This window comes from Ictidomys tridecemlineatus, chromosome 11 (assembly GCF_052094955.1).
Source record: "Ictidomys tridecemlineatus isolate mIctTri1 chromosome 11, mIctTri1.hap1, whole genome shotgun sequence".
Taxonomy (NCBI): domain Eukaryota; kingdom Metazoa; phylum Chordata; class Mammalia; order Rodentia; family Sciuridae; genus Ictidomys; species Ictidomys tridecemlineatus.
In genome coordinates this window covers 91,098,666-91,116,032 of record NC_135487.1, presented here as the reverse complement: position 1 = coordinate 91,116,032, position 17,367 = coordinate 91,098,666, and the positions used below count along the sequence as shown (strand labels likewise).

The window sequence follows — 17,367 nt, the reverse complement described above, 5'->3', positions numbered from 1 at the left end:
TGGTTTTCGCTCTGAGGCTCCTTTTGCTCCTCTAGGAAGACAAGCAAGTGAAGGAAAGAGTAGTGCCTTCTTGGAAAGAGCCCTGAAAGGTGTGGTGGGCAGTGGAGGTGCAGCCCCCAAGTCTACTCAGCCTGCTTTTTAGAGGTTTAGCCTTAGATTGTGGACTTGAATCAGGAAGGGTACAGATCTTAATTTAAAGGAGGTTTTGTTGATATGATGCCAGATGGTACTTACTTCACTGTAATTTTCTCAAAAACAAGTTTGGTCATGTTGGATGTTGGTCATGGTGCTTTGTACATGTACCCAAAGAATGAGGTTCTAAAACCTAGCTATAATTGATAGTCACAGTGAGGAAACTTGGAGAAAAAAAATAAAATATATATCTTAGGATCCTACTTAAGATTTATTAAAACAAAATTTCCTGAACTTTCATGAATAGAAATATTTTTTAAAAGTTCCCACTGCACAAGAAACCATGCCCAATTGTGTTGCTCCTTTTGCATTCACCTGTTAGTTCAGTGGACTGAGCATAGTCTGTCTGAGGACAGGAGTCATGTCCTGGCTCTGTTCTGAACCCTCCATGTCCAGCATTGTTCAAAAGATACAGTTACAAATGAATGTGTGTTATGCTCATGATCAGTTTCCCAGGATAAACCAACAGTTTCCTCTGACATCTTGCAGAACTAATTATTTTTTAATGTGGCTGTGTTTAGATTTTAAATTAGGCCTCAGAGGTGAAAGGCCAGCACATTACTGACAGCATATTTTTCTCATAGGCAGCACTCTCCTCTGAGTTATTGTCCCAGGGAATCCCATTGCATTAGGGCAGCAATATCAGCATCCTGAATAGATCCTAATCTATATTGTGACAATCACTCTTCCTGCCCTGCTTAGACAACACAGCAGCTGATACTGATACGATACACTGTTAAGTTCATTGAGTTTGAGGTATAAGTGAAAATTATTAATGAAATTGTTTATATCTGGTAAATTTTCTAATAGGATTCTATCTAGAATTAATGTTTTTACAAAGCACTTTTTAAAACAATTTCTTGGCATGTGTCACATTTCTTTTTTCTTTTTTTTTTTTTTTGAGACTTTAGTGTTCCACGTGGCTTCAAGTTTTATTTAATCAGAACTCCATGATTATTACTGGCATATAAGTATCATTTTAATATTGCCAATTCTTCTGTGTGTGAATCTTTCATGCATAAGGCTGACTTGGAGACTTTGATTTAAGACCTAGATTAATTACCAGGGTTAACAAAAATTTAAGGAAAGAATTGTGCACGGGTTAGATATTAAAAGTATAGTTAGCTGTACAAAAAAGCATTTGTCATAGTGAATAAAACTAAATAACTAAACATTTGACAGGATACATAATTTTGGCTGAGCTATTTCAATCATAATTTATAATTATGATTATAATTTATAATTATGATTATAATTTATAATTATGATTATATAAAAGTTTTGGGAATTTCCAAGATTGCCCAAATATATATGATGAGTTTACATGTGATTATTTTGCACGCAATGTCTGAAGATAGTTGCAGCCTTAATGCTTAGATTTTGGTGAGTAGCACCGTGACTGTGCCATCTCTACTATAAATGTAGTTCTGCAGCAGAAAGAAACTTAACAACTACTTAGCCTTAGTTTTCCCAAGGAGAAATAAATAGCTTTCTGTGAGTTGTGAGTTTATAATATAATGAAAAGCATATTTTTGATCATCTTTTTAAAGATAAACTTTGGGTATTTGTTTGTGATTAATCAGTGTCAATGAGGAAAACTATATTTCTACTCTTAAGAGTTCAGGCTGTTTTGCATCTCAGAATCCTTCAAAGCATGGATAACCAAAGGAAAATATATCTATAGTTTTTTTTTTTTAAAGAACTAGGGATTTTCAGCCTCAACGAAAGTCTGAAAGGCTAGCCTATAAAAAGGAGATTTGCTTCCTTCAGCATAATTCCAGATGGAAGGAGGCAGGTCAATGGAAAAGGGTTACAAGAGAGAGATTTTTGAATAAGTTTCAGGAAAATCTTGTTAATAAACTTAATGCCACAATGACTGAGTTGTCATGGGGACATGTCATGACTGTTTTGTCCTGGTCATTTTTAAACTCAGGTTAATACCCATCAGGCATATTTTATAAGGAGAGGAAAACCTACACTAAATCAACAGTAAATGGCTATTTGAAAGATGAGCATCTGTAAATCTAATTTCTTCTCTGTTCTTGATCTCATTTATGAGGTGTGATGCCTGCTGTGGCAGTAGATTGTGTTAAATATTATATTGATGGCTAAGCGCTGACTTGAAGTTTAACTCATTCCCTCTTTTCTTATTTTAATTGCATTTTAAATCTCAGTTAATGTGATTATGTTCACAGCAATGCGGCTGTGCCTTTTTTGTAAAAGTAAGGTTCCTTTGGAAAGCAACTATTTGTCCTGCTGGTATTTGTAGAACACCTTCTGTGTGTTAGCATCAGAAGCAGGGTCAAAATGTCAGTCTTCTTTATGTCATTGTGCCCTTGTTTCCTTTCTTTTATCCTGTGATCTCTGTAATCCTGCAGCCCTAACAACAAATCATGCTAAAATGGAAAGTGCTAACCAATTAGAAACAAATACCCAAGGATCATCTAACAAATAACCAGAGGTATAAATTCCATTATATTATAAACTCACTATTTGTCCCATGAGAAAAGCATATGAGTTGAATAAATATTATTCTTTGCAAGTCCTTTGTGGGCAGAATTGAGGCTAGTTACTATGTCTTTTTGGCTATTTCTTGGACCCGACCAGAATTCCTGGCAAGGGTTACCCATTTTTGTTTCAAGAATAAGGTTAGTAACATTACTTATACTATTGTTCGTCTAGATCAACTTCCCAAATGGAGCTCATAACCAAATAGTAATAACAGAAAAGTTAGAGTAAATGAAAAATGAGGAATAAACAGAGCTATAAAAGCAAAATCCATTGTTGCTACTTTGTAGTATAATTAGGTCTTATTTTCTGACCAGACTATATTAATACATTTGCACTTTTCCTTTTTAAATACTATGATTTTTACTAGGCCATATGTTATGGCATTCTATCCTCTAAAAAGGCAGGAGGCAACATTGCCTGACATCTACAGCCTTGTACGTAGCTTGGCATTTCTATGCTATAATCTCAAATGCATTTTGGGGTAGTGAAATGTCATCCAGTGAATGTTTGTTCCTAAACATCCTATAAGTTCTCAATCATTTTTTCTTGATAATGACATATGATAATAGGCATGTTGACAATGAGAGAACTGGCCTCTTTCCCACTGTGTGTCACATGTACATGGCACTGCTCCTTTTATCCCAGTGGGTGTTGGCCACAGACAACTGTAGGAAAGGACAGGGCCACATGCATTATTTCAGCTTTGAAAACTCTTCTTTCTTGGCTTCATCTTCTATTTAAAAATTGGCATAAACCTGGGGCTGGAGTTGTGGCTTACAGGTAGAGCCCTCTACTAGCATGTTTGAGGCAGTGGGTTTGATCCTCAGTACCACATAAAAATAAAATAAAGATATTGTGTCCACCTATAACTAAAAAAATAAATATTAAAAAAAATGGCATAAACCCAAAGTTGCCCGGGGAGTCTACCAAATGCCCTAGACATGCTCAATAAAACGGAGGCAAACCTCAACTCTGACTTCCAAACGTGGAACAACGATCACACAGACCAGACTCCATTTGAAAAATTCTACGTTATCCTCTTTTATATATTGAGCTTTCAAATCAATTGTCCTGTGTACGGGATGTTTAGATTTCATTTTAGGTTAACAGTAGCAATTTAATAGAATGTGTAAAATAAGCACTCTCTATACTCAAAGGCATTTACAGTGTGTAGAGAACAAGTCTGATAAACACTTCAGCCAGAAGAGTTCTCCTGTGGAGTATTGTTTTTGGGAAAAACAACAAAGGCTGCTGTTTGTGTTAGGATGCCACCTTTTAGCATCTGGAAGAAAATCACTCCATTATAGATGTGGGATTAAATTCATCCCTCTGGAGGTCTGTGGCTCAAGAAGTGAAGCAAAGGGGTGATGTACCAACTCCTAACATGCCTCAGCAGTTGCAGCTGTTAAAATGGGGTAAAGGATGCAATGTGCTTCAGCCCTCTGCCTTCTGATTGACTGGATTGATAAGACACTGTTGACAAAAGCTTTTCAGTTCTAATTTATAGTGACATTCGTTTTCCCCTCTCTGCAGTGACTGTTGAAAAGGATTTTGAGGACTTTATTGAACTCTTTGCTGGAGCATTCCATGTAGTTATCGAGGCCTTTTCTAGGCAACTTGGACAGCAAGAACCAAAATGGCAGTCATTATGTACCTCCTTTATGTACTAAGTGCAGCACTTTCAGCCAGTCACTACAGTCAGTCATTAGCATAAAAATTCCTGAAGTGTAATAAGCAATGACTTAAGTTCTATAATATGCAATAAATATTATGTTCATGAGCAATCTTTCTCTTAGGAGGGAGCAGTTTCACCTCTAAATGACCAGTATTGGTACAATTAGGCCTGTGTGCAGTTGAAGTTGCTGTTCTCAAAAAAGAAATATTGAACTGATGTCTTCAATGTCTTCATTGAACATTCAAAAAAAAAAAAAACACAGAGAGTGGACAGATCTGTTTCATATATCATTGATGCTCTTGGCTTGGACATGTTCCCTTCATTGGGTCTGTTTTACAAGCCTAAATTTGAGCCCATAGAGTTTCTTCATATAAATGTCTTAAGTATTGCAGTGGCACATCCATCACCCCTTTGCATTTGAATTACAAAGATAACCTTAAGATAGCAACCTTATACTGGGCAGTGTGATACATACACAGAAATGGTGAGGCTCCTTAATGATGAAATCAGCCAATGCCCAAGAGGAAAGTAGTAGGCAAAAAGGATAGAGTTGATGAAAAAATTGATTCTTTTCCATTAAACTGTAGCATACGTGATGTGTTTTTTATGAAACAGGCATCAACTGAAAGAGAAATATTTTTTCAACTAAAAAGAGATTGATGGTGAGGGAGAGAGAAAGTATGTAAGGGATCAGGGGATAAACTCGTGTCTTCTTCTATTACCATCTCGAATAATGAGAAAGTTGAAAAGCATTCCATTGGAATTACTTCAAATGTTTACTTGGACCTAGTGGTATTAAAATGTTTTTAATGTTGGGCTGGGAGGAAGAGCACTCGCCTAGTATGCAAGAAGCACTGGGTTGGATCCTCAGCACCACATAAAAATAAAATAAAGGTTTTGTGTCCACCTACAACTGAAAAAAGAGAAGAAAAGAAAAGAAAAATTGTTAAAAATATTTTTAATATTAATAATGGCTTTTAAAAAAATACATTTGGAATTTACACATCATTGCTTTCTCAATTCTAGAACTCACATTGCTTATTTTCAGGTTTGCCAAAGATGCAGGTCATTAGGAACTACACTGGAACACCACCCCCAGCTCTTCATGAAGGACCCCCGTTACATATCCAGGCAGGGGATACCATTGAACTTCTGAGAGGAGATGCACACAGTCGGTTTTGGCAGGTACTATCAAAATTATAACTTTTTTTAATTTAATGGATGATTCATAACTGCATGAAGAATAAAGCTGTTATCTTTAGAAACTGATTGCATGCTTTCAGATTCAGAAATCTTACATACTATGGAGATTTTTTTATTAGCCTTCCTCATATTTACCAATACCAAAGTGGCAGTGAGTGTTAGAAAGCTAAAGGAAAATAGTGTCAATGCTGTTAGTCATAATTATCATTTTTATTAAAAATTCATACCTTGCTAGAGCAGATTTTCCAAACTCAGTACCTGTGGGCATGATATAATTTGCATGGCTTTAATATATTAACAGTTTACTTCAGGGAAACTACCTAATTAGCTTGCCAGTGGCCATTTCTGGCCATATTTGATTCTTTGCCTACCCACAGTACCTGAGGTTCTCAGAGGTTGCCCTGGGCATTTTTCATGAAATATATGAAATATGAAAAAGTAAGTGGTTATGTTGATGTTTGCTAGTGGTAAAATCCATCTTGCCAGTAAGCCTACATTTGATTTAAGCATTTTTTAAATTGCGATAAATATGCTATAATGTTAAGCTTTGATGAAGCTGGATAATAGAAGCTGCTGTTCATTAAAGTATTCTCTATTTTCTTATGTGTTTCAAAATATTCCCCAGCAAATCTAAAGGATTTGTTGAATATCTATTGTGCATTGAGGGAAGAGGTGGGTAAGGATCAATAGGAAGATTAGCATGTGAATGAAATTTGGTTAAGGGTAAAGGGAGAGAAGGCAGAGAACTATGGGATAATATCCCACTGTGCACACATGTAAGCAAGAGCTTTCACTGGCATAGAATATTTTACTGTCTCTCATCTCATTACATGAGAATGCTCTAAGATTGAACATTTATCTACAACCATCATTTCAACTGCTATAGGCAATGAGTTTTCCAAAGCTCCAATATTTTTCTTAACTATCATACTCCTTTCATATGTCATCCTTCTCAAAAGAAAGAATAACAGAAAAATTCTACTAACTCATGCATCCCTCAACATAACCGCAGGATATACCTATATTCTTACCCATACGCTCTTATTATTCAATACTTGCCTTTCTTCTTGGATTTTCCATCTCACATTTTCAATTTCATTCTCCCCCTGCCCAATAGCTCCTTTTCTATGGTATATAGATATGCTCAAGCTCCTCACCACTGAAAACATGGATAACTCAGTCTTTGGTTCTATGAGGTTCCCTCATTCCTTCTCACCCTCTTGTTCTCCCATAGCAAAGCTGCACTTGTTAGGGGAGTCGTGTGTTCTGTCTCTTCCCCTCTATGTTATATTCATAATCGAGTGTCTTGCAGAAACTACTCTTATTTGGCTCACTGCTACCACTTAAAACATATATATAATTTTTGAGATATATGCCCACTTATACATATTTAAAATGTTCAACTTGATAAGTTTTGACAAACGTGTATACAAGTAAAACCACCATTACAGTCAAGATAATACATGTACTCACTGTTCCCAAACTTCTTTTTTTAAAAATATTTTTGTAGTTGTAGATGGACACAATACCTTTATTTTTACTTATTAATTTTTATATGGTGTTGAGGATCGAACCCAGTGCCTCACACTTGCAGCCACTGAGCCACAATCCCAGCCCCACCCAAACTTCTTTTTAATAAATTTTTTATTTGTTCTAATTAATTATACATGACAGTAGAATGCATTTATGCACTTTGATATATCATACATAAATAGAGTGTAATTTCTCATTTTTTTCTGACTGTACATGTAGAATCACATCAGTCATGCAGTCACATATGTACATAGGTTAATAATGTCTGTTTCATTCTAAGATCCTTCCTATCCCCATTCCCCTTCGCCTCCCTTCACTCTCCTGTATATAATCTAAAGTTCTGTTCTTTTGTAGCACCCCCCACCCCCGCATTGTGTATTAGCATCTACATATCAGAGAAAACATTGTGCCATTGGTTTTTTGGGATTGGCTTATTTCACTTAGCATGATATTCTCTAACTCCATCCATTTACTAGCAAATGCCATAATTTCATTCTTCTTTAAAGCTGAGTAATATTTTTGTGACCCTTCATGGTCCTTCCTTTATACCCTCATTTATTACCCTACCCTTCCAACTCCAAGGCAAAAGGTACAACTCCAAGGTAAAACCATTGCCATTGTTCTGCTTTCGGATTATGGATAAGTTTTTACCTTTTAGAATTTTACATAATGTGTATTTTTTGTATGTCTTTCACTCAAAATTATTTTCTTAAGATTTAATCATGTTCTTTCTTTTCATTGCTGGTTATTATACCATGTATAGATATAGCACAATTTGTTTATTCTCTTACCAATGGATTTTCTGGTTGTTAGTGGTATTTGGTTGTTACAAATAAAGTGTTTGTGAACATTCAAGTATAAGTCTTTGTATGGTTGTCTGCTTTCATTTTTCTTAGCTAAATTTCAAGAGGGGAAATGATGGATCATACATAGATATATGAAAATATTACTAAATAGATTTTACTAAACCTGATTTTGAAAGTCACTGTGCCATGCTGTATTTTCACCAGCTGTAGAGGAAAATTTAAGGTGATCCATAACTGGTCCAACATTGTGTATGGTCAGTCTTTTTCATTTTTTTCTGGTCTAATTGCTATATAGTAGTATCCCATGGTGTTTTTTATTTGCATTTCCCTAATAACTAATTATGAACATTTTTTCATATATCATCCATCTACCTTTAGTGGTGAATAAATACTTATTCCAGTATTTCATCAAAAACAAATCCTTAACAGATTTTGTTTTCTAAATATTGAGAGTTCCTTATATATTTTAGGTCTAAATCATTTTCGCATAAAATGTGTTATTTTTATATATTTTATTCTAATCTGTGGTTTCTATTTTTATTCCCATTGTTATACATAGAACAAAAGTTTTTATTTTTGATATAGTCACTTTGTCAATTTTTTTTATTATGCAATAGGTGTTTTATTTAAGAAATCTTTTGAGTTTGGGAACATAGCTCAGTGGTAGGCTTACCTAGCCTGTGCAAGGCCCTGGGTTTGATTCCCTAGAACTGCATTAAAAAACAAAGCAAAACAAAACTTCACCTCTCTCAAAGTTAAAAAAAATACTCTTCTATGTTTTCTCCTAGATATTTTATAGTTGTAGTTTTTACATTTAGGTTTATGATGCATCTTGAGTTATTTTTGTATATGATGAGTGGTGTTCATATTGTTTTAAATATGGATAGCCAGGTATTATGGCAACATTTGTTGAAAAATCAATTATTTATCTACTGGGTTGCCTCTGCACTTTATACATAAATGAGTTGACCGTATATGCAGGTATATTTCTGTAGTCTCTATCCATCTCTTTTCCAGTGTGCTGCTACCTGCCTTGCTTATTGTAGTTTATAAGTCAGCTTGTATTAGTCTTCCAAATTAATTCTGTTCTTTTGTTTTTTTTAATGTTTTGGCTATCCTTAATCCTCTCCATTTAAAACGAATTTTAGAATCACCTCATCAGTTTCACCAATCAACACCTGCTGGGATTTTGGTTAGAATCGTATTGAATTATAGATTAGTATAGAATTGATAATATTGAGTCATCTGATCACTGGACTTGATATACTCTATTTAGGTCTTCTGTAATTTCTTAGCAGTGTTTAGTAGTTGTCAGAGTTCCACTCATACATGTCTTTTATTGTATGTGTAAACACTTCACTTTGATGCTATTGTAAATTACAGTTTTAAAATTTCAGTGTATTATTTATCAGGAATATATAGAAATATAGTTGTATATTGATGTTTTTTCATCTTGTAACTCTTGTTGAACTCACTTATTCTTGTAGCTTTTCTTCTCCAGGTCCCAACACACATTTTATATAAATAATTATATTGCCAATTAGTAAATATGGTTTTACTTCTTTCTTTGCAATCTGGATGGCTTTTTTTTCTCTTATCAATGACAATGTCTAGAACATAAGTAAAATGTTAGATAGAAGTGGTGAGAGAATGCACCCTTGCACTATTCCTGATATTAGGGGAAAGTTTTAAGTCCTGTACCATTGAATATGATGTTACCTCTAGTATTTAACAAATGTCCTTTGTAAAGTCAAGGAATTTCTTTCTTCATCCTAGTTTGCTGAGTTTTTATCAGTAATGCATGATACGTTTTGTCGAATGCTTCTTCTATATTAATTGAAATTATTTTATTATTTTTTATTTATTAATATGGTAAATTTAATGGATTTTCATATATTAAATCAATCTTCTGAAACAAGCCCCTGCATTATACTTTTTATACATTTGTTTTATTTTATTGATTTTTTTTTTGGTCTGGCTTGGGTAATAATGTAATATTCAAAGATGCAGAAATGGGAACAATTTCTTTCTTTTTAGTTTTTTTAAAAGCAGTTTTACAGAATTGCATAATTTTTTCCTGACATGTTTTGTGTAATCCACCAGGAAATATCTCTAGGTCTTAAAGTCTCTTTAATAGGAAAGTTTCCTTAAACTACTGTTTCAATTCCTTTAATAAATATAGAGTCATCCAGGTTATCTATTCTTCTTGAGTGAGTTTGGATAGTTTGTTTTTCAAGGAATTTTACCACTTTGTCTAAATTGTCAAATTTAATGGCCTACAGTTGTTCATGGTTTTCTTTCATTTGCCTTTTAGTGTCTATTTTCTGTAGTAGTGTTATCCTTCTCATTCCTGATATTATCAACATGTGTTTTCCTTCTCGAACTCCTTTTCCTGATCAACCTGACTAGATGGATAGGAATTTTATTAATCTTCCCCCAAAAAAAAACAGCTTTTGGTTTCACCTCTTCTCTTTATTTTTTTTTCCTGTATCATTGATTTTTGCTCTGGTCTTTATAACTTTCTTTATTCTCTTCTTTTGGGCTTAATTTGCATTTCTTTCCCTAGTTTCTTAGGGCAAAGTGTTTTAACTCATTGATCCTTTTTCTAATATAGGCAGTTAGTATATAAATTTCTAAGTGCTGCTTTTCTCCCTTTCTTTAGAATGCTGTATTTTCATCTTCAGTCACTTCAGACTACTTTCTAATTACCTTTCACTTTCTTCTAATGGGTTTTTTAGAAATAGGTTATTTAGTTTTCAAATATTTAGAGATTTCCCAGACATATTTCTGCTCCTAATTTCTTTTCTTTTTTTCTTTTCTTTTTCTTTTTCTTTCTTTCTTTTTTTTTTTTTTGGCTATGGAAGTTGATACTGGGGATTAAACTGAGGGGCACTGGACCACTGAGCCACATCTCCAGCCCTATTTTATATTTTATTTAGAGACAAGGTCTCACTGAGTTGCTTAATGCCTCACTTTTGCTGAGGCTGGCTTTGAACTCGTGAACCTCCTGCTTCAGTCCCCTGAGCCACTGGGATTACAAGCATGTACCACCCTGCCCAACCATAATTTCTTTTTTAAAGTAATTTTATTTTTAACTTGAACATACAAATTACACATTTAATGCCATATCATAAGATAATATAGTTCATATGATTGGAATCATTTTAAATTTATTAGAAATTGTCTTATGGCAATTGTAGCTAATAAGTTGTCTTGAAGTCAGATTGTGTTAGTGACAGACCAGAAAATGGTCTATCTTGATAAATGTCCCGTGTATACTTGAAAAGAATCTGTATTTTGTTTCTCACGGGAGGGATATTCTACAAATATTAACATGATCCAAGTAATTGATAGAGTTGTTGAAGTGTTCTATAACATTGTTGATTGATGGCATAACCACATGATCCACTCACTTTCCTATAGTCAAGTTGAATTTTTTTCTTTCTGCATTTTTCCGTGGTGAATTATAGTTGTCCATAATGATGGGATTTGTTGTTACTTATTCAAACATGAACATAATATAACAATATAATTTGGCCAATATGGGACCCCAGCACTTCCCCCTTCCCTCTCCCCTCCCATCCCCTTGCTCCATTTCCTTTACTGATATCCCTTTGATTTTCATGAGATTCCCTGCCCCAGTCCCAGTTTTTTTTTTTCTTTTTCCTTTCCTAGCTTCCACATATGAGATAAAACATATGACCGGCCCTTGACTTCTGAGTTTGCCTTATTTTACTTAACATAATGGTCTCAAGTTCTATCCATATTCTGTCAAATGGTGTTAATTCCATTTTTCTTTATGGCTCAATAAAACTCCATTGTGTATATATTATGTCATTTTCTTTATGCATTAATTCTTTCATTGATGGACAGTTATGCTGGTTCCATAGTTTGACTATTATGAATTGTGTTGCTGTATGCATGTGTATACATGTATGACTATAGTATGATGCTCAAGTCTAAAATTTTTGTGTTCTATTCCCTCCTCTCATGTGTCCCTCTCCACATCTTTTAGTCATCAATTCCTTCTCACTTTATCTTCTAAATTGCTCTCAATACATTTCTTCCTTTCCACCTCCATTGAAAATCTTCTACTTGACTCAACTGTTGCATATCACCTGGGATCACCTTCTAAGTGATCTCCTCAATCACCTTCTAACCTCTAGAAGTTATCTGCTACAACCATCCTTTCTACCCCACAAAATCCAGATATAATTACAGAGTTTCTTATTGGTGGTGTCTTCCAGTATCTTCCTTCTGACAACACACAGTTCACATTTCTTAGCCCTAATGGTGGCATGTACGAACTACAGGGTGCATCCCTGCCTACCTCTCTGATTTCACAGCTCACCATCCTCCAACTTCTCATGTGTTCATCATCATTCCCATCACCTCTGTACCCCTATCTATTGCTCTGACATTTCAATTAAAGCCTTTTCTGTCAAAATTTTCTCTTCGGTATACTCTCTTACTCTACCCTTTTTCCAGGTAGAACTGAGCAAAATTCTTTTCTTGTGATAATAATTACAACTAAAACCACCAACAATTAATGCTTATTCTATGTTTTAGATACAAAGTAGAATTCTAATCATATTTTACATATATGAACACATATAATACAAATGAGAATTATATAACGTGAATTATGATTATTATCATCCTCATTTTATAGAACAAACCAGAGTACGTAGAGAGTGAGTAGTCTGCCCAAAGTCTCACAGCTCATGACTTGGCAGGGCTGGGAATCAGACTTAGGAATTCTAGAAACAGAGGCCAAACTCTTAACTACTATACTTTGCTACTGCTTCTGTGGTCATGCTGTCATGATCAAACTTGTGCTGCACCTTAGTTTAGACTTTATGCTTAATGACAAGGGAGGTAGGCTTATGTGCTGTTTAAAAAGTACCTGTCTTTATGCTAATTAAAATGATTTCTTGTGTTTGTGTAACTATCATCAAATTTGTGACAGCATTTGAGTTTTGTCTTTACTAAACAATGTTTTACTATTTCTTATAAGGCTGTAGGTTGATAAGGTGACTCCTTTGCTTCACTTGATGTTGGCTGGGGTGATACAACATAGAAGGTCCAAAATGGCCTTATCCACAGGGTTGGCAGATAGGACCAGCCCTGTCTGGGAACTCAGCTGTAGCTGTCTGTATCAGTGACCTCTTCTGTGACTCTTTAGGCTTCTGCACAGCATGGTAGGCAGGGGCAGTTAGACATCTTACACAGTAGCTCTAATCTAAGTGTAAAAGCAGAAGCTGCCAGACTTTCTGAGCTTTATGTCCAGAACTGGTGCAGTTACTTGTGCTGCTTTTTATTTGTTAGCATGGAACAAGAACCAGCCCAGACACAAGGGAGAGGATAATGCAAATGGAATACCAGGAGGTATGGTTCACTGGAGATCACCAAAGTACCAGCATGCCTTGAAAACATTGTTGAAGCTGTCTGAGAAGCTCCAAGAATAAACTGACTTTGTAAACAATTCTCAAGGACCCTAAAAACCAGTCCATTTCTCACTATGGAGAAAGGAAAGAGTCATGCTAAGGAAAAGTGTTGAAGATCTTGGTGTATATATGGAGTTCCCAGTCCATGGTGTGTTTGAGAAGGTGGTGAAAATAGCCCAGCAGGAATCCCAGAAAAGTGTGTGTGTGTGTGTGTGTGTGTGTGTGTGTGTGTGTGTGTGTGTGTGTGTCCTTCCGGAGGTGTTTATACTTGAGAGAGAAAGACTTGGACCTTCATATTTTTTTTCTAACAAAACTTTGTTTCTTTTCAGTCTTCTTTCTTTCTTTCTTTCTTTCTTTCTTTCTTTCTTTCTTTCTTTCTTTCTGATAATTTATATATTTGGGAAGCTTAAATATGTAAATATGTAATTTTTCTTATTTTTTGTTATCACATTAGGTTTGGATGGTTCTTCCAATATTTTTCATGATTTTTTTCCATATTCATTATTTCACTTAATACACAGTGTTAAAAGTACGACTATAATTTGGGTTCTATGACAAACAACAGCCCAGTACTCTTTTTACTCAATTGTACTGCCTCCTATTCTTTCTAGACAAAAAAAAAGACGTTATTGTCATTTCCTCCCCAGCTGCCTGGAAACATGAAGAATTTCTAGAATGGCTTTCAAAATGCTTAAGAGAATTGTAGAAGAAATGAGAACTACTCAGTGACAAAATGTGTATTATTTTGAGGGGAATATAATGTTAGGGAGAAGAAAAGCTAATATTTACAACACAATAAAAGAATTAGCAAATTTATTTCAGATCAGCAGGTATGCACTGAGTGCCACCTGTTATGCACTAACTGCTCACGCTGCAGTTATCAGATGTCATCATTGCTTTGACATTACGGTCTTCTGTTTCTAAAGGAACCACTCATACTTGCTGGAGCTAGTAATGCATTTTAATTGTTAGGCTTGTGTTAATGATTCGTGTCATCTTTTTGACATGGATATAACATGAGTCAAACTGTCTTACAGATATCTCTTAATACAGTCAAAGGATTTCCACTCAACGAAAGCTTCTTATTGATAGGAGCAGTGGTAGAGTGAGAAAGCCTAGATTCAAATCATGTACTTGTAGCCAAACACCTGTATGGCTTGGGTCAGATCACTTAATCTCTATGTAGTTTAGCTTCAAGTGTTACCCAACCAGGACTGGACCAGAGTGTTGTTCCCAACTCTTACTGACTCTTTGGGAGGCTTTGGAATGAAATATACACACAGCCCTACATGTGGAGACTAGATAGACTTGACCTAGGATGAACCCAGATCTGAGTAGTTTCTATTGAACCTCAGATAAATGTAATATGAGCCATTAACTATACACTCTAGTTGGCAAGATTTCTTGGTAACTATGACATTATCCCTAGCTTTCTGGTAGCAAACCAAATCAAGTGTAGCCACAAAGTAAGATGTTAGAATGGACTCAATACTTTAGCTTGGTAACTACCAAGTAAAGGGAATGTTTTCAAATAATTAGCGTATAATAAAAATATACTTGCCACAATTCTTCATCCTGAACTTCATAAAAATTGATTTTTCTAAAAGCACCTCAGATCTTACAGTATCCCAAGGCTGTCATGATTAAATTTTTTTAGCTTTTGTTTTTTAGATCACATGTATGGAAGGTTAACTGTAGGAAACTGAGATGAGTCTGAACTGAGTAATGGCATGATCTAGAATGTCCTGTGTTTTTAAAAGAAATTCAGAGCAAAAAATCTTTCTTCCTCATTAGGCCTGAAGAATCTGCTGGCTGGTTGGTCCTTCCAAACCATATGTGTTTTTCAGTGTGTTTACAGTAGTTCCATGTATATCACTTGCCAATTTCATGTTCCAAAGAAGGCATGTCCTTTTTGGTTCACATCCTAAAATATGTGACTCCCTCCTGGGGGTGTTTTCAAATAGCTTCCAAAAATATAGTTAAGCACTTCTTTTTGTCCCCTGTCCCATCTCATTTGAGATTGCACATAATTGGCGTGAGAGGAAAAAATTAAGTGTTTTTTATTTGTTTGTTTGTTTGTTTAGAGAGAGAGAGAGAGAGAATTTTTTAATATTTAATTTTTAGTTTTCGGTGGACATAACATCTTTATTTTTATGTGGTGCTGAGGATCGACCCAGCGCCCCACGCGTGCCAGGCAAGGGCGCTACCGCTTGAGCCACATCCCCAGCCTGTGTTTTTCTTTTCTGTACTAGAATTTAGAAAATCATGCTTCAGTTTGCTGAGTATGGGTTACCAACCCTGCCATATATCAGCTGCATGAACTTAAACAGATTACTTTCACAGTGTGCCTTACTTTTATTTTCTATAAAGTGGGAGTAACAATAATCACAACCTACAGAATAAAACAATGTATGAAGGAGTTCTGGCATAGCTCTCATAAATATAAGCTCCTATTCACCCACCCTCCCATTCTTTCATCTGTCCATTTCTTTAAATACTTACAAAGTGCCTACTGTATGTCCAATTCTGTGTTTTATATTAGAAGGACCAGAAATGAGAAAACCAGTTTCTAACCTTACCTCATGTTCTTAATCATCATATTTTTGTTTTTTCATTTATTGGTATTAGGGATTGAACCAGGGGCACTATACCACTGAGCTAATTCTAGTGCTTTTTATTTTTTTCACATTGAGATAGGATCTCGAAAAGTTGCTTAGGGCCTTGCTAAATTGCTAAGATTAGCCTCAAACTTGTAATTCTTCTGCCTCAGCCTTGGGGGTTGCTGGGATTTCAGGCTTGTACCACCATGCCCAGCTCAATGATCTTAATGATCTAGGGAATAATTGGAGTTCAGAATAGATGAGGTACTTGAATACATTTTGAGTGTTTATAAATCATATTGTTAAAAATATAACTGGAATTTACCTACAGATAAAAATTTAGACCACTTATCTGGATATTACACTGGCTCTGCATTTGTATTTCAAAAATGTCTTTTAGACTGGTTAAGTACTTTGGCCTGTTTGGAAATTTTCAAGAAGTTATTCTCCTAAACTGTTTTTTTTTTTTCTTCCGCAAGTGAGCAACTTCACTCATTAGTGTGGAAAGTCAGATTTTATTGTAGACTGTCATGTTTTCAATATATTCCATGTCCAGAGAATACAAATTATCCTCTACTATCTATCAGGGGCTTTCTTTCTTTGAATAGCTATTAGTCTAGTCTGTATTATTATTATAACAACAGTAATTTCTAATGCTATTGAAGTGAGTGAGCTATCTGCATTTTCATTATAACTCCTTTCAAACAATGAATTGTCAATTGAGCTGTAAAAATGTATTCTGTTCAATCTTTGTATTGAAGGGATTCATTGTGGCAGCTTTTTGTGTGTGTGGTTGTCTTCTCTTTTCCTTTCTCTTTCCTTGAAAGCTCTATAAAATTGTTTTCAAGTGAAATGAATATAAAGTAGAAAATTGGTCATTTTGGGTACATTTCCTAGTGCAGGTGTAAAGCAAAGATTTTTCTGAGAGTTAACAGCATTTTGAACAATTCCGATCATACCATCTGATGATAAACCTGTTGCTCTTAAACCTTTGTTACAATATATGATAATAAAGGCTTAGTGATGACAGAGGGCATCCTTTGTGCTGGAAGGCATTGTTCACATCAGAAACTTTGTTTTCTCAGAAAAGCTACTGATTATACTTATCAGTAAGTGGGAGAGGGCAAGAGACAGAAACAGTCAAACGTAAAATCAAGCCATTCCAATGGAGTGCTGTGTTTTCTTAGAAGAAAGCTTGTGAAACTATGAGGATTCTGTGTCCTATATCATGGGGTTTTATTTGCTCCATTGTCATTTACAAATAGCCATGTGTTCCACTGGGAGAATTTTGTAAGCTAATTGGAACCAAAAGGCAATTATAAGCAGTAGAACTATAATCAGTGCCAAAAAATATATGTATTTTTATCCACAATGAAAGTTAAATAACCTAGAAAATAGTT

The 17,367-nt window shown here is 35.0% G+C and overlaps 1 protein-coding gene across 4 annotated transcripts in view; it reads left to right on the top strand.

Annotated features, from left to right (window-relative positions):
- The window catches only part of Vav3 (vav guanine nucleotide exchange factor 3), a 349,120-nt gene that overhangs the window by 284,293 nt on the left and 47,460 nt on the right, over positions 1 to 17,367 (top strand). For all 4 annotated transcript variants that reach the window (XM_078026845.1, XM_021735809.3, XM_005339106.5 and 1 more), the window contains exon 20: positions 5,427 to 5,563. In XM_078026845.1, coding sequence (XP_077882971.1) covers positions 5,427 to 5,563 — 137 coding nt within the window. The remainder of the gene's footprint in view (positions 1 to 5,426; positions 5,564 to 17,367) is intronic.